This window comes from Podarcis raffonei, chromosome 9 (genome assembly GCF_027172205.1).
Source record: "Podarcis raffonei isolate rPodRaf1 chromosome 9, rPodRaf1.pri, whole genome shotgun sequence".
NCBI classification, from domain to species: domain Eukaryota; kingdom Metazoa; phylum Chordata; class Lepidosauria; order Squamata; family Lacertidae; genus Podarcis; species Podarcis raffonei.
The window spans coordinates 25,721,227-25,745,360 of NC_070610.1; the positions used below are offsets into that span (position 1 = coordinate 25,721,227).

Sequence of the window (24,134 nt, forward strand, 5' to 3'; positions counted from 1 at the left end):
TGCTTTAATTTCCCCTCAAACGCGGCCTGTCTGGACGAAGGAACCGAGGCGCTCGCTCGGCCGTCCGGAGACGGAGAGCGCGTGAGGTAAACCCTGGCCAGGCCCGGGAAAAGCCACGTCGCTGAGGCGGCGGGGCTGGGAAGATGGGCCGCGTAAGCGCTTCTCGTAGTCGCGGCCGCTTCAGGGCGCTCGCCTGGGTGTGCAGCGAGGATTTGAGGCCGAACTCCGGGGCAGCAGCAGCAGCTAGGCCGAAGCGGTCCCGGAGGCCTTGCCTGCCGCCACACCCAGCCCGCTTCCCTTAGCGCGGGAAGCCAGAGGCGACTAGGCCTCGGGCAGCGGCGTTTTCTTGGGCCTCCTCGCTGGGGGAGAAGGTAGAGGCCAGCTTGGGGGCCTCGGCCCAGCGTGACTGGGGAAACCTAGCCAAATGGGCGGGGTTTTAATTTTAACAATAAAAATATCAGCACCTTCGCCGGAGGAAGGAGGCGGAATAAGAGACCCCGCTCGTCCCCTCAAGATCCTTGAGGACACCTCGCTCTCCCAAACGATTCCCACCCGCATTTTATGCTTCCCCATAAACCTCCCCGCCTCTTCTCTCCGGTAGGAGCTGCTCTCCTCGGCTGCCTCCAAATACCTCCAGGCTCCAAAAATAAATTTCATTTCCCCTAACTTCCTCCTCCTTTCGTCCCCGATCCCTTGCATGGGCTTCTGCTTTTCCTCCTTCCGAGATCCAGGGATCCTTCGCCCCCCTGCGGATTTGTTCCAGCTCTCTCGCTCTTTTCCAGCCATCCCAGTACTGCTTTCCCAGTATCCCGCTTTCATTCATTCATCCATCCATCCTGCAAACTCCCAAACATGCCGGCGGATTCTTCGTTGGCTCTTCCGCAGCGCGAGATCTCCTAGCCCGATCGCCGCCTTCCTTTTTCGCTCCTCCCGGCCAGATCTTCGCCATCCTCCCGCCCCCGGGCCCCACTTTTCCCTCCCACTGCCCGGGCGGGAAAGGGGAGGGATCCACCGCTGCCCTCCGGGGGGGAATAGAGGAAAGCGGCTCTTTAAAAGCGGGGCGGCGCCGGCGCCTGGGATCCACTCGCCTGCTCGATCCCTGCCTGGCCGCATCCGCTCCTGCTCCGTCCAGCTGCGGCACAGCCTCCTTCGCTTCCTGCCCATCCAAGGCACCGGGACCGCGGATCGCTGTATGTATTCCCTTCCCTCTTTAAAATGTTTGCGGACTTTCTCCTCTTCTCCACCCTCGCTTTTCCGGGGTTGCTCCCCCCGCCCGCGCTGGATGAAACCCTTTCACCAAAGCCTTTTTCTTACCGGACAAAGGGATCGTTTGATTTTGCAGGAGGTTTAAGGGTGTGTGTTGCCTTGGTTTCCGTGTATATTTCGCCTTTCGCTGATGTTAAATTTTATGGCTTTCCCTGGGAGCTTGCTGTTTAATCTAAGGCATGCCAGAGATACTCCCTTTTCAGAAGAAGACTAAGGCTGCCTTTGTCAGGGCGTTTGAATGACTCTTGTGGGGTTTTTTTTTTCAACCGCTTTGCAATGCTGCTTCCTCTATCGGTGTGTGGTATCCCTACATGTACACACGCAAGAATTTAAGCCTCCAAATAACTTGAGACTTCAGTTATTCTGAAAGCAGTTGTTTCAGAATTGCTCTGAAATGCTCTCATTGTCTCCTTACAGATGCTTGCATATAGATCTAGTGAGTCTGTTTTGGGGGTTTGTTAAAAATGGGGCTACTCTTTAGAAGTATTCGAGAATAATTTATTTTGCACAAAGATCACTCCACCAGTCTGTGATCTGTATAAATTGATCTGGAATAACTACCACAGCCACTTAATACTCTCTGTGTGCAAAATGTGTGCCTTCTGGAAGTCAATCAGGAGGCAATTTATAAGTTGCCACTACTAATTTTTAACAATACATCCCATTTTACTATACTCATTCCTGAAGTGTTCTTACTATAAATATTTACTTACATATGTATCCCACCTTTTCTCAAAGCTTCTCAGAACTCTACATGGAAGTTGCCGTGTTTTATCCTTAAAGCTACCCTGTTAAGCGAATCTGACTGAGAGTGACTGACCTGGTGGACTTTGTGACTAGGCAAGCATTTGAAGCCCGGTTTCTCCAATCCAGCACTCTTACTAACTCAAGTTCATATTGTAGCAAATGCTTAAATAATTATAGTGGCTCCTGGTCTATTTCTGGGCCCAGAATATTGGTGCCAGTGTTACCTTCAGACTGAGGCCTTTGCGGTTTGGGACTGAGCTCCCTCTGGTACCTGAAAGGACACCTGCCTCCATATCATCCTGCCCTTTATGTTCAGATATTCTGCCCTCCTCCAGATACCCCCCCCCCCATATTCAAGACAGGGGCTTCTCAGTGGTGGCACCAGACCTATGGAATGCCCTTCCCAGAGAGGGGCACTAGGATGTCCCTGCTGGCTTTTGGCACCATTGAGGAATTTTGGACAGAGAGCAGCAATTCCACTAGCATAGCAGCGATATATCTTGTCCCTATAATTGGTATAGGATTGCTCTGCCCATGTTATTTTGTTATACAGAGTTAGCTCACTAGTTGGGCTCAGCCTCCCTTGCACTATAAGGAATAATAATTGACTTATCTTGAGATTGTTATAAGGATTACAGCTAGACAACACATGTGAAATGCGTCGAACTCTTGGAATAATTATGCAAATGTTATTAGATAGATCCATAAAATATTAGCCATCATTGTTAGCATAGGCATTCCATACTTTTGAAGCTGCATTCTCATGATTGGATACAGAGGTAAAAAAGATAGAAGATTGTTCTTTTCACTGACGACATGTTTTCAGTGAGTCTTTCGCTGGAACATATGTTAGCATGCACACACATACACATACACCTTCTCCTGGTAGCATGAATAATTTGATCAGCATAAGAATATAATATAAGAAGAGCTGGATCAAATGTAAGACCAGCATCCTGTTCTCACAGTGAATGACCAGATGTCCATGGAAAGTCTGCAAATAGGACCCTAGTGCAGCAGCCGTCCCCCCACTTGTGATTCACAGTACAGTGGTACCTTGGTTCCCAAACTCAATCTGTTCTGGAAGTCCGTTCGACTTCCAAAACGTTCGCAAACCAAGGCGCGGCTTCTGATTGGCGCCGGAAACAATGCCAACAGCTGAAAAGGATGTTTGGCTTCCAAAAAAACGTTCGCAAACCGGAACACTCACTTTGCGACGTTCAAGAGCCGATTTGTTTGGGAGTCAAGCCATTCGGGAACCAAGCTACCACTGTAATGGTATTCAAAGGCATCTTGCCTCTGATCCTTGAGGTAGTACATGGCCATCATGACTAGCACCCCTGATCTAGAAGAGGATAGTAATCCCTATCTTGCATGAAAAGGAGTTGAAGTGGTCTGCAGGGAGAAAACTAGAGCCGATGGAATTTCATTGAGGTAGATATTCTAAACTACCGGTAAATATTTAGCCAGCAGTGGCGAAAAGCCTCTTGGTTTTAATGGAAGATGCATCTAGCTTGACTTCTAATTTCTGCCTAGGCAAAATTGTGATAGACAAAGTATGGAAGCTGGGAGAGAAAGCCAATCAAACCAGTCCCAAAACAAATTGCCTGAAGAAGGAAAACTGAGAAATGTTGTAATTTGAACGGTTTGGGGCAGCTTCTGAGCGGCTAAGCCACAAGCAAGCACAAGGCAAACCAGTTCTTGAAATCCTCACATATTCGGTTGACTGTCTCTTGCACAACAGACCCCTTTCCTCATTCCATCCAAGTTCAATGATTCATTTTCCTCTGCTGGGAAGGGAAAAGATCCTATTTCAGAGAGGCTTGTGTGTTTGCCAGTAGCTAATAACACTAATAACGGTTGACCTTAAAAACTTTTACTTCTATTTTCCTTAAGAAAATTCAGTATCTCTCCTATGTCAATTTGCCTGCATCCACACAGTGCTTCATACGGTGCCTGAGATTCTGTTCTGTTCTTTCATTTTATTTATTGCATTTATATCCTGCCTTTTTCTCCAAGAAGTTCAATGGTGTACATGGTTCCCCCATCTTCATTTAAACCCCACAACAGCCTTGTGAGGTAGGTTAGGCTGAGAGGTAGGTCACACAGTGAACTTCATGGCTAAGTGAGGATTTGAACTCTGATCTCTTGTGTAGCCGTCTGACACTCAACCACACTGGCTCTTTTTATTTCTCTCTATAAGCCTGAAGAGCAACAATAACCCGCTGCTAATATCACTTCTTGAGAAAGGGGCTGAATGCTACTGTAATGTTCGGACCCTTACTCCATACTCTTACCTTGAGCTGCCCATGTAAGCCTGCCTGGAGTTCTTCTGACATTCCCCTTGCAAGGTTTGTAACTCAGTCATCCTCCAGCAAGGCCTCTTGGGAGCATCAGCTGATAATCCTATTTTGTGGCTACAATGCAGCTTTTGAATTTTTCTGTGAATATAGACCCTTCACTCTAGCTGCTGGAGAAGCCTACAGTGTTTATCCAGAGGAGGAGGACTTGCAACGTACCATACTGCGGCTCTTTGCAAAGGCTGGTTCTCATCTAACAGGCCTGCATTTTTTAAAAAACCACTTGGTTAGCAAGAGACACAACCTCATTTGTGCCTCTCTTTTCCTCCTACCAGTTATATGCCTGCCAGATCTCTCTTAATTCTGAAAACTCTTTTGCTCAGTGATTGTGTCCAGGAGAAACGTTGGGATTCTGGGGGAGGGAAGAGGGTTGATACTGGGCCAGAGGGGCCTCTCAGCACTTTGCATAGATGCCTACCTGTGCGTAGGTTTGGATTGCACAAATTCGAAGCCTACACACCTTGCACAAAGGCAAGAATAGAAATGTGATGACCAACACATGAATGTTGGATGTGCTGGAGAGGCAGGGTCAGTTGGCATGATTGTGATACCCCACTTTTATAGGGAAACCCAGCATTTGCAAGGACCGCTGAGTCAGAGACCAATGGTGCATTCAGACCCATCAGAATACTGACTGAGGACCACATGGGCAATCACCATAGTGTTGTCTTGTTTCCCTGGCTGGGTAAGGGACAGTTTTATGACAGCTTGGGCGCCTTCATGCTCCTAGTCTACCATAAGAAAAAGGTTAGGAGAGCAGTGTGCACAGAACTCTGTAGCTGCCATAGTGCAAGACTCGATTTCCCCAACAGGGAAACATACAGTGCTCTTACGGCTGCGGGGTAGAGAAACAGTATTTGTGAGCTATGTGGGTGAGGTAACCCCCACAATTACTTGCTTGTGAAGCTGTTTAACGCTTTTCTACAAGGGAGACACTTGTGTTTTCACTTGGCCTTGCTAGAAAAATTTTGCTGTCTTCATAATGATTCACAGATGTTGTTAAATGTCTTGCTGAGTTGGCGTAAGCCGGGCTTTAAAACATTTCCAAATGGAGAATGTTTTATGCCATATTTACTGTGAATAAGTAGGAGCACTTAAGTATCCGAAAATGTTCCTTTTTAAATTTGTGCGTAATATAAGAATGTGACTGGGTTTTAGCATTCACAGTAGTTTTAAACTGAACATTTCCCAATTTTTTCTTTTTTCTCACCAGAACAATCATGTTTGAAATTAAGAAAATCTGCTGCATTGGTGCTGGTTATGTAGGTGGACCAACGTGTTCTGTCATTGCACATATGTGTCCGAAAATTAAGGTCACTGTTGTTGATGTAAATGAAGCTAGAATCACTGCATGGAATTCCGATACACTTCCAATTTATGAGGTAACTGAATTTTAATAATGTGGTTTTCCATTCTTACCTTACTACACTTGTCATGTCACATATCTCTTCCGGGCTGTATCTCATTGTTAGATGCCTCCCAAAATGTGTGCTCCCTTTACTTTTTTTTTTTGCTATTGCTATTTTTTAATGCTATTGTCATTTTTAGCATGTGTATCCTACTCTTCCTCCAAGGAGTTCAGGGTGGCAAAATCCCATTTTACCTTCACAACAGTCAAGTGAACTGGGTAGAACGGAACAATAGTGGCTGACCCACGGCCACTTAGTGAACTTCATGATGGAAGGGGAATTTAATAGTAATATAATAGCAAAAGATGCTTTTGAATTATGGTGCTGGAGGAGACTCTTGAGAGTCCCATGGACTGCAAGAAGATCAAACCTTTTCATCCTTAAGGAAATCAGCCCTGAGTGCTCACTGGAAGGACAGATCGTGAAGCTGAGACTCCAATACTTTGGCCACCTCATGAGAAGAGAAGACTCCCTGGAAAAGACCCTGATGTTGGGAAAGATGGAGGGCACAAGGAGAAGGGGACGACAGAGGACGAGATGGTTGGACAGTGTTCTCGAGGCTACCAGCATGAGTTTGACGAAACTGCAGGAGGCAGTGGAAGACAGAAGTGCCTGGCATGCTCTGGTCCATGGGGTCACAAAGAGTCAGACACGACTAAACGACTAAACAACAACAACAGTAGCAAAAGAGGAGGGCTTGACAATGGCCAAGCAGTGAGTCATATGCAACACTTCTGAGAGCTTGAAATCATTTGTGCCCCTTTAAAGAGGTGCTTAACTTTGCGCTAGGAAACGGAGCACAACCAGCAACATTTCACAGGACGTAGTGTGGACTGCTCTCTTTTAGTTGCACAACTAGCAGGAGGAAAACATAATTAAAAACTGCAGGTGTGGGTGCAGACCTGGAATTCAAAGGAAAAACTCTGGCCTCTTTTTTTATGTGTAAGAGTCATATAACACATCCATGTCATTGAAAGGGTTGAGTTCCTTGATGTGGCTTAGCTCCCCGAGCCAGAAAAGTAGCCAAGTTTGTTTGTAGAAGGAACAAGAGACACTCAATCCTTTTCACTCTATGAGGCACAAAATTGATTTGAATGTTAATGGCTGGAAGTTGTTCCAAGTTTACAGGATTAGATGCTTCAGGACAGGGTATTAGATCTGGTTATTTTCGGGCTTCCCTAAAGAACATAACACTTTACGAAAGATTATTCTTTTGCTGATTAGGGCCTGGGTTTGCCATTTGGTTATTTAAAATGAGCATGCATTGCACATCCAGGAATTGCACAATTCTGTGAAGAGTCAGCACATTCTTTCTGACTGTAGAGCGGTGATTCAATTTTATCTACCTCACAAATGGTTTATTAATGGGAAACATGTCTGTTTCAAGACATGGGGAAGTGGTTGCCACTGACATCAGAGCAGTGGTTAATGCTGTTTTAGGGTACACTGGCAGAAGCACAGCCATGTTTTTCAATAGAACATTGAATTATTGTTTCTGTTTAGAAAATTGCTGCAAATTGTGGCACAGAATTACACTAAATAACATGTTATTTTTAGTTAGTCTTCAAAAAGGGATGGAACACTTAGAATTCTGAGTTCCTTAAAATTATTGAGATTTAAAGTGCTTCCTTATTTTTTGAATATATGACCTGATAGGGTTGCTATCAAAGGTTGTTGAGCTTTTTTAAGGAAACTCTTGACATTGTTGAGCTTCTTTTTACAAAAACTTGCCTAAAATCCAGGACAAAGCGCCACCTTTGAAATCCCAGAGAAAACCAGACCTATGGCAGCCCTATGACCTGAATATGTTACTCTTAAAACAGCTGCTGGAGTTTATAGTTCAGGTTGCATCAAGGGTAAATAATGGCAAGTGGCCTTTGTTAGAGCCCTGTTTCTCTGGGTGAGTTAAATTTTAATCCAGAGTATAAAGTATATCTACTGAGATGGATCAGTGGGAACTGGGTATGCTTCTTAATACAGTGGTACCTCGGGTTAAGTACTTAATTCGTTCCGGAGGTCCGTTCTTAACCTGAAACTGTTCTTAACCTGAAGCACCGCTTTAGCTAATGGGGCCTCCCGCTGCTGCTGTGCCGCCGGAGCACGATTTCTGTTCTCATCCTGAAGCAAAGTTCTTAACCCGAGGTACTATTTCTGGGTTAGCGGAGTCTGTAGCCTGAAGGACCTCTGGAACGAATTAAGTACGTAACCAGAGGTAACACTGTACATGCCAGACATTGTGATTGGGTTTGCACAGAATACTAAACCATGTTTTAGGGTTGCATGTACAAATTTATGCAAGCCCATCAGAGCCTCTGGCTTGAGCAGTCGCCTCTCCTCCTCCCACAGAGGCTGGGAGGAGCAATGAGCCCAGGATTTAGTTTTGGTTTCCCTGATTCTTGACATTTTAATCTGCAGGCCAGAAATCCTGGTTTATAATAAACTCGTTAATTGGAAAACAAACCAACTTCACACCATGGTTCTGAAGTGGACTTCTTTACCAAACTGGAGTTTATTTTGAACCATGATTCCTGGTTAGTACATGATCACAAGCCAAGCATTAGAACAAAATATCTCGATCAAAGGTGTTGGGGGTCTCTTATGGGGAACGCATGCTGCTTGTTCAGGTATAAAGCACATTTTAACCCTTAAATAACTTGCCGATATTTTTCCAGCCAGGGCTAAAAGAAGTGGTAGAATCCTGCAGAGGAAAGAATCTCTTTTTTTCTACCAGCATTGATGATGCCATCAGAGATGCTGATCTTGTGTTTATTTCTGTAAGTAATTACTTTCCTCCTTGAACAATGCTAGGGGCAGGAATTTTGGGAAGTGGGAGAAAACACAGTCTCTTTCTCCATCTGTCTCAATAAGCTACTCTCAGCTGGCTGGTTCATGTTAGGGAGGGAGTGGTTTGCACAGATATACAAAAACCTTTCTGCCCTTTTTTGTGAGTTCCACAAGCACAAATATAAATAGCAGCAGCACTGACAATTTTGTGTGGTGCCTGCAGATTTAAATGGTAGAATAATTTTGCTTTCAGATAGGAGTTCTTCCTAGCCTTACCTGAAAATATCAAGGTTTAAATCTGGGACTTTTTGTGTGGAAAACATGTACTGTACTCAGTCACTGAGTCATAGCCCATCCCATAAAAAGTGTTGGGGGTAAGGAGAGAACACCCCCGACTGGACTTTGAAAAATGAATTGCAGCTCTCATCTTGTTAACAGTATGTTCTAGATAATTAACAAATTGGAAATCAATGTTCAGAATTCTTCTGTGTGTTGGGATTCAGACGATTCAGCTGCTGAAATGCACTCCTTTTCCTAATTTAGAGAAAACGAATCAAAGGGCATGGAGAAGCAAAAAGCAATTTTGCCTCCAGAATAAATATTTCAGAGCACTAAAGTTGAAGAGATGTCATGAATGGCCTTTTCATAAATTGGGCATGCGTTTAGGGATGCTTCTTTAGTAGCTGTGTTGTGATAGATGGCTCTGCTAGCTCTTTCATTCACTGTGCCAGCCAGCAGCTGGATGAACAAATGGAACAGAAATCTCTCTATGTTAGAAGGAAATATATCAGCAGTTCTTTTTCGTGGATGTAGCCATTCACATAAAGAGGATGCAAGTTGTACCGAGGCCTGTTTTAAACTATTTTAAACTACTTTTTCTGTGAAGCCTCCCCCCACTCCCCAAACCTGGAAAGGGTTTTCTTCATTCAATAAATTAGGGTGCATGTAAGCTGTGTGACTATGTGTTTCTGTGTTTCTTTGGGAGAGGTGGCCTGTTTCAAGAGAAAAAAAAAGAACAGCAGAGTCCTTAAGTTGAGCAGGTGAGAGAGCTAGTCTGATCATAAAGCTCTTATAGGCATTTGGCTTTGCCACATAATCTGCATTGAGCTGTGCTGAAGAGGCCTCTGGTAGAATCCCTGAAAATTCCTCCTTTGATTGCAGCTTAATAAATATACTCAAGCTGAATCCCTGCCTGATATTATTCCTCAAACACTAATTGAGATTGTAGGCTTGAAGGCAAATACACCACTGTAGTACCTATTTTAACATCTGGACTTTAATGGAAATTTGGTTTCCTTAGTTAGCCAAAGTTGAAGGAGAATTGTACATTAATATGACAGCCAAGAAAGGGGATATCAACATTTTTTCAACCTCCTAAATAAATGTCCTTTGCTTATACCTGCAACCAGGTTAATACCCCAACAAAGACCTATGGAATGGGAAAAGGTAGGGCAGCAGATCTGAAATACATTGAGGCATGTGCGAGACGGATTGTGCAGAACTCAAACGGATACAAAATTGTGACTGAGAAAAGCACCGTCCCTGTCCGTGCTGCGGAGAGCATTCGTCGTATATTTGATGCCAACACGAAACCCGACTTAAATTTGCAGGTAAAATAACCATTTTGAATTGAGTGCATTTTGATTTCTCTTTTAATGCATTTGGGGTTGGAGTAGATAACCCATGGGGTGTCCCCTCCAACTTTATCATTCTGTGATTCAGATCAGTCTTTGGTCTTTGTTTGCAGGTTCTGTCTAACCCAGAATTCCTAGCTGAAGGCACAGCAATCAAAGACCTGAAGAATCCAGACCGTGTGCTGATTGGTGGAGATGAGACGCCTGAGGGTCAGAAAGCAGTTCGCGCTCTGTGTGCTGTCTACGAGCAGTGGGTGCCCAAAGAGAAAATCCTTACAACCAACACTTGGTCATCTGAACTTTCCAAACTGGTTGGTATCCTTCGAAATTCTGACATCAACAAAGTAGAGAAAGTATGAAGTATCGGCTTAGATCTTTGGTATTTCGTTAGCCTCTGAAAAGCGCTGTTACAAAATATCAGAGAAGAAGCAATTTCATCTGTCTGTTTCCACAAAAAGGCTTTTGAACTGCACCACTGATTCATGCTCCCAAGGCATCATACAAAGGTTGATGGCTTCTAGGCAATATTTACATGGTGTGATTGTCTGTAGCATGTTGATCCCAAGTCCTCAGCCGCTTTCTCCAAGATGGTGTGGCCCACTGGTCAGATCAGGGTAGCTAAGTCAGTAGCAGCCAGAGGCTCCCTCGGCCTACCCAGGTCCTCGTAGTAGCAGAGCAGCCCATGTGAATAAGCCTTGAAACTGCTGCCTTGGCTTGGGAAAATCCCACTGCTGTTTACAGTCAAACCTCGGTTCCTGAACGCCTCCATTTTGGAATGCTTTGGCTCCTGAACGCCAAAACCCCGGAAGTAACGCTCCGGTTTTCAAATGATTTTCAGAAGCCGAACATGCTACACGGCTTCCGTTTTGAATTTCCCTACTGCATTTAGGCTTCCGCTTTCAGTTTGCGGTTTGTCAAACATTACAGAAATTGAACGTTCGACAACCGAGGTTTGACTGTACCTTAAAGTTGATTTTGCTGATTGAGCACAAACTACCTGCCTTAATCAGAAGAATTTTGCAATAAGCCCTATTTCATTTTTGTGGGGTTAGACAGTGCCTATTAGAAACCCTAAAGCAAATTAAATCCAACATCAGGTGGGTTTATAAAGGAAGAGATCTGAAACAAGGGGCCTGTCACTGGCTCTCGTGGCTTTAGAAGTAAACTTGGCAATCATTATCTCAGGATACTTATTTCTTTGTCCAGTGCCAAGTTACACTATCAGGTAATATGATACGACATATGTGCCTCTGGTATTGGGGAATTGTGTGAGCGACTGTGGTTCTGATAAAGAAGTCATTATGCTCCTATAAAGTAGCTATGTTCTAACATAGATGTAATATAATAAATAGCTTTGCTAACAAAGATATATGGATTTTCTAGGACCCACTTTCTAACATTCTGTTCCCATAATAGATGTACTGTCATACTTAATCTGTCATCCGCCATTCATTTCAGCAGAAAGTAACATTCTGAGGTTGTTTTCTTGTTTCTTTTTCATCTCCAGGCAGCTAATGCTTTCCTCGCCCAGAGAATCAGCAGTATCAACTCCATAAGTGCTCTTTGCGAGGCAACAGGTGCAGACGTTGAAGAAGTTGCAAGAGCCATTGGAATGGACCAAAGGATTGGAAGCAAATTTCTGAAAGCCAGTGTTGGTAAATGCTCTCTCTCTCTTTCTGTCTTGGTTGTGACTTGTGGCAATATGGTGTTTAGACAACAGGCCTTTCTAAACATGAGTTTTGTGGCATTCTTAAGTCTGATCTTCAACCCAGATTTTTCTCAATAACAGTTGCCAATTTTTTTTTGGTGTTTTCCAAACGTGTAATTCCTTTTTTGGACTCTAGCTACAGAATCCTGCTTATTTTAACAGGACATAGAATGTTCTCAGGAGAGAAACTTCTTAAGCATATACATTTATTTGGAAGGCTCTTAAAACTGGTCAGCATTGATCCTGAAGCAAATAAGTTTTTTGGTTAGCTATCGCTGGATATAAAGGTACCCATCAGGTGTTTTTAAGGTTGCATTGAACTCTTTAGGGGTGTGCGTCTCATTAAATGTACCTAGGATCAGAGTGCACAAAGAGAAATCATACGGGTGGAGTAATGAGCTTTCCTCCTCCCCCATACAGGATTTGGTGGGAGCTGTTTTCAAAAAGATGTTCTGAATTTGGTTTATCTCTGTGAGGCTCTGAACTTGTCAGAAGTCGCTCGTTACTGGCAACAGGTAAGAATGTATGCAGTGGAAATTAAATCTCTTAATAATTAATATAATTATTCTCCTACCTTGTTAGCAAGAGTTTTGTTAGAACTGAGAATAGCATCTATTTTCACATCACTAATACTTTTGTTAATACCCCTTTTGCTGCTTTTCAGGACCAAATTATTAATCACTTTTGAGTTATGACTGGGAAGAAAAACTACTTTCAAATACAGCAACATTTTCATTCATTTATATAGCTTTGGGATTGAGTGACAGTCTTACATCAAATACATTGCTTGGAAATAAGTCCTATTGAACCCAACAGGGCACTGCACAGTAAGGACCTGGATGAGCACTTTGGGCATATTGGACCAGTCTTTTAGGCAGGAAGGAAACTACCCAAGGGAAGCAAGTAGCTGGAGTGCCTGTAGAGAATTCGTGGATTTGGCAATGGGTTCTATAATTCTATAAAGTAAAAATCCAGAGATACAAAGTTCAGGGTTAGCATGGAGAAGGAGAAGCCCGTATACAACAGACTCTGCACCAGCAATTGCTTAGGGTGAAGCTGACAACCTAAGCAGTCTGCCTCACCCAACTACAAAAGTAGTCCCAGAAATCGATCTCACAAAATGTGCCTAGTTCTGATTCTTTCTGAAAGTCAGACTGCCCAGAGGGTAGGACATAGGCCGCTAGTGGTCCATTTTTTACCACTGCAGAAATTGGTAGGGAGGAGGAAGCTAGGGCCCCAGGAAATTTTGACCTCTTGGTGTGGAATGGGCCTCTGGCACTGGGGCTGAGGAGGAAGCAGGCTTCTACAACCAAAGGTCCTGCAGGCTTGAAGTAATCACAAGATCGGCTTTTTCTCCTACTGGGTTCAGAAATTAACTAGCCACATTGGCCTTTTCATTATTATTTTTTAAGAACATGGGTTGGATCCAGACTATTAGTTGAACTTAAGTCACATTGAAATCAGCGGCACAGGTTAGTCATGATTTAACTGCTCTCATTCAGATCTATAGGACATAAGTGCAACTCACTGAAGACTAGATCCAGCCTCCTGCTTCTAAGCCATGTTGTAGAGAAACATTTGAAAATGCTGAGTGATGAAGAGTGGGAGTTTGGTGGACATTACTGCTACCTGGATCCTCATCATGGCCTTCTGTGATCAAATCCTTTGCCCAAATAGCTGCTTTGCTGCCGTGATATTGCTCCTTACTTTAAAATAACCATTTTAGACCAAATATGACTAGGAAGAATATGTACATTAATGCAGAATAAGCACATGTGTACATGTAATTGATCTGCATGCATTTTCTTTATCCTTTGGCATTTGAGATCCTGCGCACTCCTTTTATAAAGTGCAGACTCATGGAAATTACTACTAACATTGCATTACCATTGATATAGATTCAGGTAGGTAGCCGTGTTGGTCTGACGCAGTCGAAATACAACTGAAGAAGTGTGCATGCGCACGAAAGCTTATACCAAGAACAAACTTAGTTGGTCTCCGAGGTGCTACTGGACAATTTTTTTATATATTTCCATTGATGTGGCTCTCTGCATCCAATCCAATTGCAGGTGATCGACATGAACGACTATCAGAGGAGAAGATTTGCTTCTCGGATCATTGACAGCTTATTTAACACTGTCACCGACAAGAAGATTGCTATTTTGGGATTTGCGTTCAAGAAAGACACCGGAGACACGAGGTAACACAAAGTGAGCTCAAGCCGCAGTTGTAAAAGTTACCCATCCTCTGAGCGGCTTCATGCCATGAGCCAAAAGACACCCAACCTGCATTCGGAGGAAAACAGGGCACTGTTCCCAAAACAAATGCCAAAGATTGTACCCTTCGGTGTTGCACTGATGTAAAGCTTCCATCAGCAGAGTGAAGAGGGGAGCTGTTTTCAGCACATTCCCTAAACTTGCTCCGGAAGAAAGCCCTTGAGGAAGATGTGGGCGAGTGGGTGTGCTCAGGGGGCTGTTGGAGGGAGGGGAAACTGCTGGAGACAGCTGCTTTCCATTCTGCTGACAGAAGTCTCCCCCCCCCCCCAGTGGAGCAACACTGTTGCATACAATCTCAATAACTTGTTTATTATTGCAGCATTATTGCCCATCTTTCTATTCAAAAGGCTCTTTGTTTTTGAATGAGGTCTCTTTAACAGTCTTGCTGCATAACCTATGGACATTCTCAGTTGCGTGAACTTTAAAATCTCTTTTCCAAGCAGCGATGTAGCTTCTGGAGAGGAGAACTCCACAGGTAAAGGAATATGCTGTATGAGCCTCTGCTTCTCCCACTGATTCACCGGAGGAGAAACCCTTGCATGTTGGGGAACTCCTCTGCCAGTTCTGAAAACATTAGATGGGGCATGTGGGACAGTGCCACAATGGGGAATGGCAGTTACCTGGGATGCTCCCATGTCCCAAGGAGAGAAAGTTGTGCTCACCAACTTTCTTACCCTGACCCTCGATTGGTTGAGTCAGGGAATTCCCACTCTTTCCTCCCATCTTCTGGCCCTCACTTTTGACTCTAGAGAGAGTTGTGCAGTTGGCGCATGTTGCAACAAGCTTGTGCCTTGAGACACAGGTTTCTCTGAATCTGAGTTTCTCCCTAAAGGGGGCAATTTGCAGGAAACGGTTGCTAAATTCTCACAGGCCCATTGACCTCCTGTGACCCATTTGCCTTTGGGGTTTTCTTGCAGCCACTTACCCATGCCCCCTGGGCAGTCTCCAGCCGCTTTGGCCCACCCATCAATCATCCCTGTAACCCAGAGGGATATGTTGCATAGAGATTCCCAAAAATGGGGAGAAGTTCCAACTCAAGGTGGAAATTCTGCCCTATTAAAGAGGGGTTTTTTTCTGGCCAGAATTCCAAGAACTACACAACTAGTTCCTTGTGCCCTAGGACTTGTCTTAAACAGTAGCCCGCTCCTGCAGACACTTGTGCAAACTGCTTTTGAAACCAAGGTGACTTTTAGAAGTAATTTGTGCTATGGCATGGAGCTGGGTTGCTTTTTAAAGAAAATAACGATTAAAAAATCCCACTAGGTACTGTATTTTTCGCCCTATAGGATGCACTTTTTCCCCTCCAAAAATGAAGGGGAAATGTGTGTGCGTCCTATGGGGCGAATGCAGGCTTTCGCTGAAAGCCTGGAGAGCGAGAGGCGTCGGTGCGTACCGACCCCTCTCGCTCTCCAGGCTTCAGGAAGCTATCCGCAAGCCTTGGGAGCCCGCGGGAGTTCCCGCTGGGCTCCCACGGCTTGCGGAGAGCTGCCTCTATCCCAAAGCCTGGGCACGCTGAGCAGTCGCGACCGGCCTTGGGGTAGCTCTGCGCAAGCCGCGGGAGCCTTCCCACGACTTGCGGAGAGCAGCCTGTTCTGGGGGCTGGGGAAGCTCGGGCTTCCCCCGCCCCAGCCCTGCGCCTGGGCGGGGGATAAATTTTTTTCTTTATTTCCCCCCCAAAAAACTAGGTGTGCCCTATGGGGCGAAAAATATGGTATGTCCAAGCCCTAGGTGCCTGTGAAAGTATTTTTTACATTCTGCTCTTTGTAGGTTCTTTCTTTATGGGTTCGAAATGTCATCTATAGGACTCTGAGGACTAGAAACTTTCTTGTTATAACGTGAAAAAAGAAGGCTGTGATAGTTAAGAATGGGAATTCTGTGGCAGACACCAGTTTCTAGTGAACAAAAGGGTAACTTTCCTGGGTTTGAGTTCATGATACAAGCCAGGTAATTGGATAACAATATATCTGATAGGATAGATAAATTCCCCTTGACCTGTTAAATTGATGGAACTTTCTTATTTACCCAAGCTTAGCTTATTTGGAGCTCTGATTTATCTGCCCAGCAATTGTTCTTGGCTTGTGGTGAGTTCAATGCACATTTAAAGCTGGCTGTGCAGACAGATGTTCATCCAGTTGCTCAGTAGTGCAGCTTGATTGAGTTTTAGTGCTACAGACCTCGCAAAAGATCAAAAACCAGTCTGATGGGGCAACGGACCATACAGTGGAAGCTTAACTGTGTATCCAGTTGTAATGCAGTGAAAAACAGATTTTGGTCATATAAACAGGTGACATGGAAGATCAGATTTGGCGCAAGTTAAAAGGGGAGTTTAATTAAGGCTCATGTTAAGACAGTGGAATAGTATGAGACAGAGAGAGGGAGACACAGAAGAGGAGGGAGTTGTATTTTTAAAAAATGTTCTGGAGACACTGGCTCTAATATAATATAGTTTCTGTATAACCTGCAGCTAATTTGCCATCTGATAACTTCTTTTCTAGTTACCTTTGGCCTGGAGTGGCCCTTCTCTGTTTATGGCTTTAGGATTAACAGAGTAAGCCAAGGCCATGACTCAGCAGTAATTCCCTGATTTTACCGTTTGAGTTGGCAAAAACTCTGTTAACCACAGATTTTAAGAGGAAAAGATGGCATTTTTTTTGAGACCTTTACAGTGCAGAATGGCAAGCTTGGAAAAATGTTGTGGCAAGGTGGGAAAAGCTGCTGAAAAGCTGTGTTTTGTTTCTATTCCTTGTTTATTCTTTTGGTTTTGCTAGTAGCAAAACCTTACAATATAAGACTTACTCTTGCAAGATAAGACTATGACAACAAGGGACACTGTTTCCCCAGGTTTGTCCGATCATGATGATCATGCAAATTATTTGATCTCCGGGAGACTTCAGATGCCAGATTTATAGTGCTAGCCTTTGTCTGTTTACTTGGAAATTAAGTTTCACTGTGTTCAAGGGGACTTACTCTTTAGTAAGTTAAGATCCCGTAGGACACCAACTACCTCCTGCCCACTTGCATTCCACAAATCACATTGCAGCTTGTAGTTACCGAATGCAACTTTCTTATGAAGGCTTCTCAGTAAAAAGTTGATGGGTTTTGTTTTTTTTCTGTAGAGAGTCCTCCAGCATCTACATCAGCAAGTATTTAATGGATGAAGGAGCGAAACTTCATATCTACGACCCTAAAGTGCTAAAGGAACAAATCATTCTAGATCTTTCTCATCCAGGTGTATCTGAGGATGATCAAGGTGAGTAGGGCTTGCTTTTTACAAGCGTCTCCAGCTCTGAGGGCATAGGCTTGTCTGTACAATAAAAACAAGCTACTCTTCTTCTTCTTCTTTGGTGATCACTCGTAGCCGATTGTCTTCCATGAACACAGTCTTAACAGCGAGTCCGTAAGTGACTGTGGAGGCCAATTCTGGATCCACACATCCTTCCACAGTGGGGACATAGGTTTCTGGGCGGGAGTTGATCACAGGTGAGGGTTTGCCAAGCATGCCTTCCTCCTAGCACACTTCTCCCTTTTGTCCTGAGTTCGAGTGTCTTCAAAGTCCATGACACCTTTGGTAAAGGCTGTTTTCCAACTGGAGCACTCGCAGACCAGTGTTTCCCAGTTATCAGTGGGAAACCCTTAAAAACAGTAGCAAAACCTAGAGCATGTTCCTCCTTCCATCTAGTGCAGGACATTTTGGAGTAAAGCTATTTAAGAGTCAGAAGTGAAGAACACCAATGTGTCTCTTGCAAGAGGTAGTTTCGCAGGACTGAGGCATAAACTGGAAAACTCCTGTTCCTTACTGCTGACAACTCAAATGCTCAAATGGAACAGACCTCCCGTTGATAACCATAAAAGGCAAGCAAGCTGATTTGTTAGGCTGTAATTAAAGTTGAGTTTGACCAAACTGTGGGAGGCAGTGGAAGACAGGAGTGCCTGTCGTGCTCTGGTCCAATGGGTCACAAAGATTCAGACATGACTAAACAACAACAAATTAAAGTTGTAGGTAGGCTGTGTATCTGTGGAAAGTGGGGTTGGGGCAGTTCATAGCATGGCATGTGGGGTCCAGAGAATCTCATTTTTTTGAGTTTTAAAGCACGTTTCTAGCCCTCATCACTATACAGTTGAGCTTGATAGTGTATAGGAAATATCTGATGAAATGCTGGGTGTCAGAGGAGTTGCTGAATAAGATTTTCAGCACGAAGTGTGCTGCAGCCAAAAGTCAGCCATCCTCAATGCTCAGCTTTAGTTACTGATTTATTAGTACAGAGTACACAGAGTCCTGACTATAACTGCATACTGAACTATAATAGCAGAGATCGCAAGCTATTGCCCAGTCAGAGTCCTTTTTGCTTTCTAAGTGCAGAATAATCCTAGGCTGTCACTGTACTACGACTAGAAAGACGGTGCTGCTGAACTGATGGGACAGCTGCCGTCACCAGTGTGTGCTCAGCCTGGAAAAGGAGGGGCAAAATGCACAACTAGAAAATGCACATGGCAGGGAAACAACAGGAATGTCCCCAGTGTCCCTGGAAACTGCCAGTGCCCACCAGTCGGGGACTGTCCTACTGCCAATATCCAGATACTGCCCATACATTGGGTGGGTGGGGATTATGAATTCTCCACAACTGATACACACACATGCCAGCATCGACACATAAGCATCACACAGGATCATACCGCGATGCCTCCATTCCATCAGCCCCAATGGCACAGCAACCAACAGCCCAACTGTGCCCAGTCCCCAGGCAGCCCTCCACGCAGGGGTGTGGAGCTCCTCCTTATGCCTTTATCACCTCTGCTTTCAAGGCCAAAGGGGGGAGGAAGAATCACCACTCAACACCCACGTAGTTTCCTGGCCGGGATGCCTTCAGACATCACACACAGCCGTTCTGGGCCAAGAGTTCATGACCAGCCTGTGGAATGGTTGGCAGCATGTTCCATCAGTGCATCTGAAGCCTATCCATCACAGCAGCGAGATGAGCGCCACACACCATAGTCAAATTTGACTGTAATTAACTGTCCAGGGGTCATTTATAGCAGCAGTGTATTTGGCCTTGATTTAAAACATTTTCATCCTATCCTTCAGCCAGAAAAAGCCTCCCCAAGTGGCTTACACGGGTCATTGTGGTTTGTTTTTGCCAGCAACATAGACCCTGTGCCAGCAAATGTTTGGCATAAAATGGTGCCACAAATCTCTCATTGAAATCAATTCACAGGGAGAATACTATGAAGATGATGTACAGGTGGCATCAAACCCCGACAAAACTTGCCAAAGTGTATAAAAACAGATCACCCATGTGTTGGAAATGTAAAAAAGAGAAAGGGTCCTATCTACACATGTGGTGGAATTGTATAGAAATCCATGAATTTTGGAATAATAGATACAAGGAACTCAAAAAACTACTTAAACTTACTTTTAAAAAAAGACCGGAAATTTTCCTCCTAAGCATGCTGCCAAAGCAACTTGGAAAATCAAAAAGACCATTGACCATGTATGGGATAAGAGCTGCCAGAATATCAGTGGCAAGAAACTGGAAGAGTCAATCAATACTCAGTATAGTGGATTGGCAGAATCTAATGGTAGAATACCTGCAGCTAGCAAAGATGACAGAATGAGTTAGAGGTCAGACAAAACAGAGAGACTATAAGGAATAGGGAATATATAAAGAATACTTAGAAAATTATGGTGTAAACAGAAATCTGGCAGAATTAGACTGATCCTTGAAATTCATAAAAGGTAACAGGTATAATGAAAAATCACAAGAAACAGGTAACTGTGCGGTATAATGTATATAACAGATAAAGTACAATGAGAATACTTGGAAGTCTTTTTAAATGTTTGCAGCACTTTTTATTTCTAATTGTGAATAATCAATATATTAACAAAATACTTTATGTTGAGGCATTCCATAATTATGTATGTTTTTTTTCTTTTCTTTTTTCCTTGATTTTTTATACACTTGTCCTTATCTTGCGTTTTTCTTCTTTCTTTCTTTCTTTCTTTCTTTTTTTCTTTCTTATGTTGTAAGCTTGTAATGGCAAATACTGTCTGGATGTATTCATTTTAACTCAATAAAGATTGACTAAAAAAAAAATAAATGAAATCAATTCACAGTCCTGCTGTTTCTCTCCCTCCTTCTTCTTACAGTGTCTCGACTGGTCACCATTAGCAAAGACCCATATGAAGCCTGTGATGGAGCCCATGCCCTAGTTATCTGCACCGAGTGGGACATGTTTAAGGTAAACAGAGTGCCATTTAGCAACATTCAGAAGAACCAGGGCTAGCAACTGCCATCCCTGAAACAGCCTCTGAGTTGTTGGGTTTTTTTAATATATAGGAGCTGGATTACGAGCGAATTCACAAAAAGATGTTGAAGCCAGCGTTCATCTTTGATGGCAGAAGAGTCCTTGATGACCTTCATAATGAATTGCAGGGCATTGGCTTCCAGGTAAGTTTTGCTTTTGCCCATCCACTAATTCACATTAAAATCCTTGCATGGTTTTAGAGGGAAGCAGAGCAAGGATTTGTGCAATCCCTAGACCATCATGGCCTCTTTTGGTATTAATCTGAGTGTACTGAGAGTGCTGCATATTTCCTAGGCTTTATAGAATCATACAGTTGGAAGGGGCCCTGGGGGTCATCTAGACCAACCCCTTGCAATGCCAGAATCTGCACTAAAGCATCCATGACAGATGGCCATCCAACCTCCAATGAAGGAGAGTTCACCACCTTCCAAGGGAGTCCATCCACTGTCAGAACAGTTCTTACCATCAGAAAGTTATTCCTGATGTTTGTTTGGAATCTCCTTTCTTGTAACTTGAAGCCGTATGATAAGTCAGAACATAGAAATGATTACCCGTGTTGTTCCAGGCAGTTATTGGTTTGTAGGATGTTAGTGGGCCTGGACAGTATCTTGGGCAATACATACCTTAGGCTCCATACTGTGGTGGCGCCTTGGACCATGCCAGAGTCTTCAGCAGCAGTGCATGACTTTTATCTGTGGAGATACCTTTGCACAAACCTTGAGTCATCCCTGGATGTAGCTAAGTTACTTGGTCTAAACCACTGAGCCTCTTGAGCTTGCCAATCGGAAGGTCAATGGTTTGAATCCCTGCGACGGGGTGAGCTCCTGTTGCTCTGTCCCAGTTCCTGCCAACCTAGCAGTTCGAAAGCATGCCAGTGCAAGTAGATAAATAGGTATCACTGCGGCAGGAAGGTAAACGGTGTTTCTGTGCGCTCTGACTTCTGTCACGGTGTCACGTTGTACCAGAAGTGGTTTAGTCATGCTGGCCACATGACCCGGAAAGCTGTCTATGGACAAACACCAACTCCCTCGGTCTAAAAGCAAGATGAGCGCCACAACCCTATAGGCACCTTTGACTGGACTTAACCGTCTAGGAGTCCTTTACCTTACCATGAACTCGCATGCTTTTGTCCTAAAAGTTGCCAATATTCTGAGTTACTGTAAATGGGGGGGGGGGGAGGGAGGGCAGCTTGGCAAGCAACTGGAGAAAAAATAAAGGATGATTCAGCAGAAAGCTTTGTACTCACACCAGCCCATTCAGAATAACGAAAAGGTTTTCGTTCAGATCAAATTGGCTAGAAACCCTGGTTATTTATCATTTATTATCTTAGTTGTTAAATTTCTATACTGCCCTTCATCCAAGGATCACATGTGCTTTGCAATATAAAAGCACAATCTGGAGCTCATTTTCCTCTCTCAGGTGTGCCTGCTTGATTTGGGTTGAACCATTATCTGCATTACATAGGTCGATCTGACGTGCATGGTCCTGATTTTGGGTGGGGGACAGGAGTAAATTGTCTTTAGTTCCCTCATGATGCCATTGTAAGGATCTTAATACACCTAGTGAGACTGAGAACCAGCCTAAGGCGTTCATACATCCTCCCTGTCTTTGCAACATTTATCTGGCATAGAAGGCAATAGTTGTGGAATATTCTGGTTCAGATATCTGAAGGAAAGATGTCCCTGGAGTCTTGATATTGATACCTTTCTGTAGCACTAGCAACATTCAGGAGAAGGGAATTCCTACATTTTAGAAACAAGGGATCTCCTGGCTTGAGTGCTGCCTTCTATATGCACTGATCAGAACCTGGTAGAAACACAGAAACCTAGGCATGTTCTCAGTCTTGGCACATTAGAGATGTTGGGTTGGGGAGGGACATTTATGCCTGAACTGGCCCAAGAGGACCGTGTGACTTCAGAAGGCACTTGTGAAATCACATTTTGGGTCCTAACATCATTTTCAGAATACCAGCGGTTGTATACTTTGTCTGACTTAACCTCCCTATGTTTTGTTCCCTTCAGATTGAGACAATTGGGAAGAAGGTGTCGGCAAAAAGGATTCCGTTTGCTTCTTCATGTGACATACCAAAGTTTAGCTTGCAAGATCCTCCTCTCAAGAAGCCAAGGGTATAGGTTTCAATTGTCACAGAAGGGCTCTTCCCATGGGAGCTGTAAACCAGCATGAATTAAAACAAAAAACGGGGGGAAATGGGACACAATGGAGCCAAAGTTAAGTGCTTGTCCTTTTGATATCAATGGGACAGGTAATCATGTCCTCAAATATTTCCTTTTGAGATCAACAGGACTAAGAAGTACTTAACTCTGACTGAATCATGCTGAATATTTTCTCATAATGAAGACATTTTTTTCAATAATAGCATTGTAGCTGGGACATTTCAATCCAGAATCTGTTTTATAATCTCTATTTTTATAATACTGGAACTTTTGTCATTGAAGTGAAAAACTGTACAGTCATAGATGATTTTAGTAATTTTTATATATATAAAAACTCAGCTTCAACCTTCCAAGACTTCCTACTCTGTGAGGTTTACAAACTGCACTTTAAAATGTTATGATGTATGTTGCAATCCAAAAGAAAAAAGGGATTTTCCCATCTTGTTTGATACGCTAATCTGTACTATGCCATGCAACATTGTTCATTTTAATTTGACTCTAGGCAGGTGTGGGCAGCTTGCTCAAGGATAGCTTTTCTTTTTACCATAATATGTGAACCACGGGGCTCAATGGAAGGTCTTTTGCTCCCATGAAACACCACATCTTCCTATTTTGGTGTTGGGATGGCTGCAGAGATGGGTTTTCGGGATCAGAAGGTAGCCTGAGGTCAATACATTCCTTGTGGTAACGTTATAATAAAATCAATGATTGATTATATGTTATCCTGAGACTTGCTGCCTGAGACAAGCTGCCTCATTCCTATCCTATCCTTTCAGCAGCAGGTTCTTGTCTATAAAATAACATGCCTCTATAGAACTGGCTGAAAATATGGTACTAAGCAGTATATGAATCATATGCAATATAACTTTACAAACCTGAGAGCCCTGTTAAAGAGGAATGGTCTGGATATGTGCTCTATATTTTGCTAACTGTTCTACCATTACAGCAAGACTGTAACAGGCCACAAACCTGATCATCAGAAGTCATTAAAAATCCTCCCAAGGCAAGCAGGAAGATAAGCTTTTTATAACAGGGAGTCTGTACTTTATTCTCTTAGGTACACAATCATGGGCTAGTAGCTTTTACAGCCTCCACTGAAAGTTAGAGAATAAGGAAGTTTTCACTTCCTATTGTGGCCAAAAGCTGCTTCTATTTGGTTTCAACAACTTTTGATTTCATCCAGAAATAAAGGTTAAGTGGTTTTTCCAAGTTTCTGCAGTTGGCTCTGAAGTCAAATCCCTGCTACAGCTAATGCTGTCTTTACTAGAAGATCACACCAGGTCCAGTTCTCTCTAGATCATAGATTTAATTTTATTAGATTTTATTAGGTTCTTAAAGTGAAAGCTCTGCATGTTGGTAAAAAGAGGCAGCTTCCTCCTTTCCCCATTACCAGGGCATTGAGCTAGGAAGCGGAATTCCAATCAGCGCATTGTTAGTGGCTCTTTAATCTATTCAACTTGCTAAAAGTCATAC

General features: G+C 43.6%; 1 protein-coding gene across 3 annotated transcripts; it reads left to right on the forward strand.

The window, feature by feature from the left end:
- Positions 1-71: 71 nt before the first annotated feature.
- UGDH (UDP-glucose 6-dehydrogenase) lies at positions 72-23,383 on the forward strand. 3 transcript variants are annotated; one of them, XM_053402591.1, is made up of 12 exons: positions 72-86; positions 5,587-5,755; positions 8,455-8,556; positions 9,976-10,176; positions 10,314-10,511; positions 11,708-11,855; positions 12,329-12,423; positions 13,978-14,108; positions 17,301-17,434; positions 20,330-20,421; positions 20,520-20,630; positions 22,509-23,383. In XM_053402591.1, the coding sequence occupies exons 2-12, from the start codon at positions 5,594-5,596 to the stop codon at positions 22,617-22,619; spliced, it is 1,485 nt and encodes a 494-aa protein (XP_053258566.1). In that variant the 5' UTR covers positions 72-86; positions 5,587-5,593; the 3' UTR covers positions 22,620-23,383. The 3 variants fall into 3 exon arrangements, with proteins under 3 accessions (XP_053258566.1, XP_053258565.1, XP_053258564.1); XM_053402590.1 differs by lacking the exon at positions 72-86 and adding an exon at positions 477-1,190 and having other exon boundaries at positions 11,708-11,831; XM_053402589.1 differs by lacking the exon at positions 72-86 and adding an exon at positions 479-1,190.
- The last annotated feature ends 751 nt before the right edge of the window (positions 23,384-24,134 follow it).

What these genes read in the sequence shown, in the direction of transcription:
- UGDH (XM_053402591.1), top strand. Translation starts at nt 5,594, where the DNA reads ATGTTTGAAATTAAGAAAATCTGCTGCATTGGTGCTGGTTATGTAGGT. An exon ending in ATACACTTCCAATTTATGAG is followed by an intron (nt 5,756 to 8,454) that starts GTAACTGAATTT and finishes ATATTTTTCCAG; the next exon opens with CCAGGGCTAAAAGAAGTGGT. An exon ending in CATCTGAACTTTCCAAACTG is followed by an intron (nt 10,512 to 11,707) that starts GTTGGTATCCTT and finishes TTTCATCTCCAG; the next exon opens with GCAGCTAATGCTTTCCTCGC.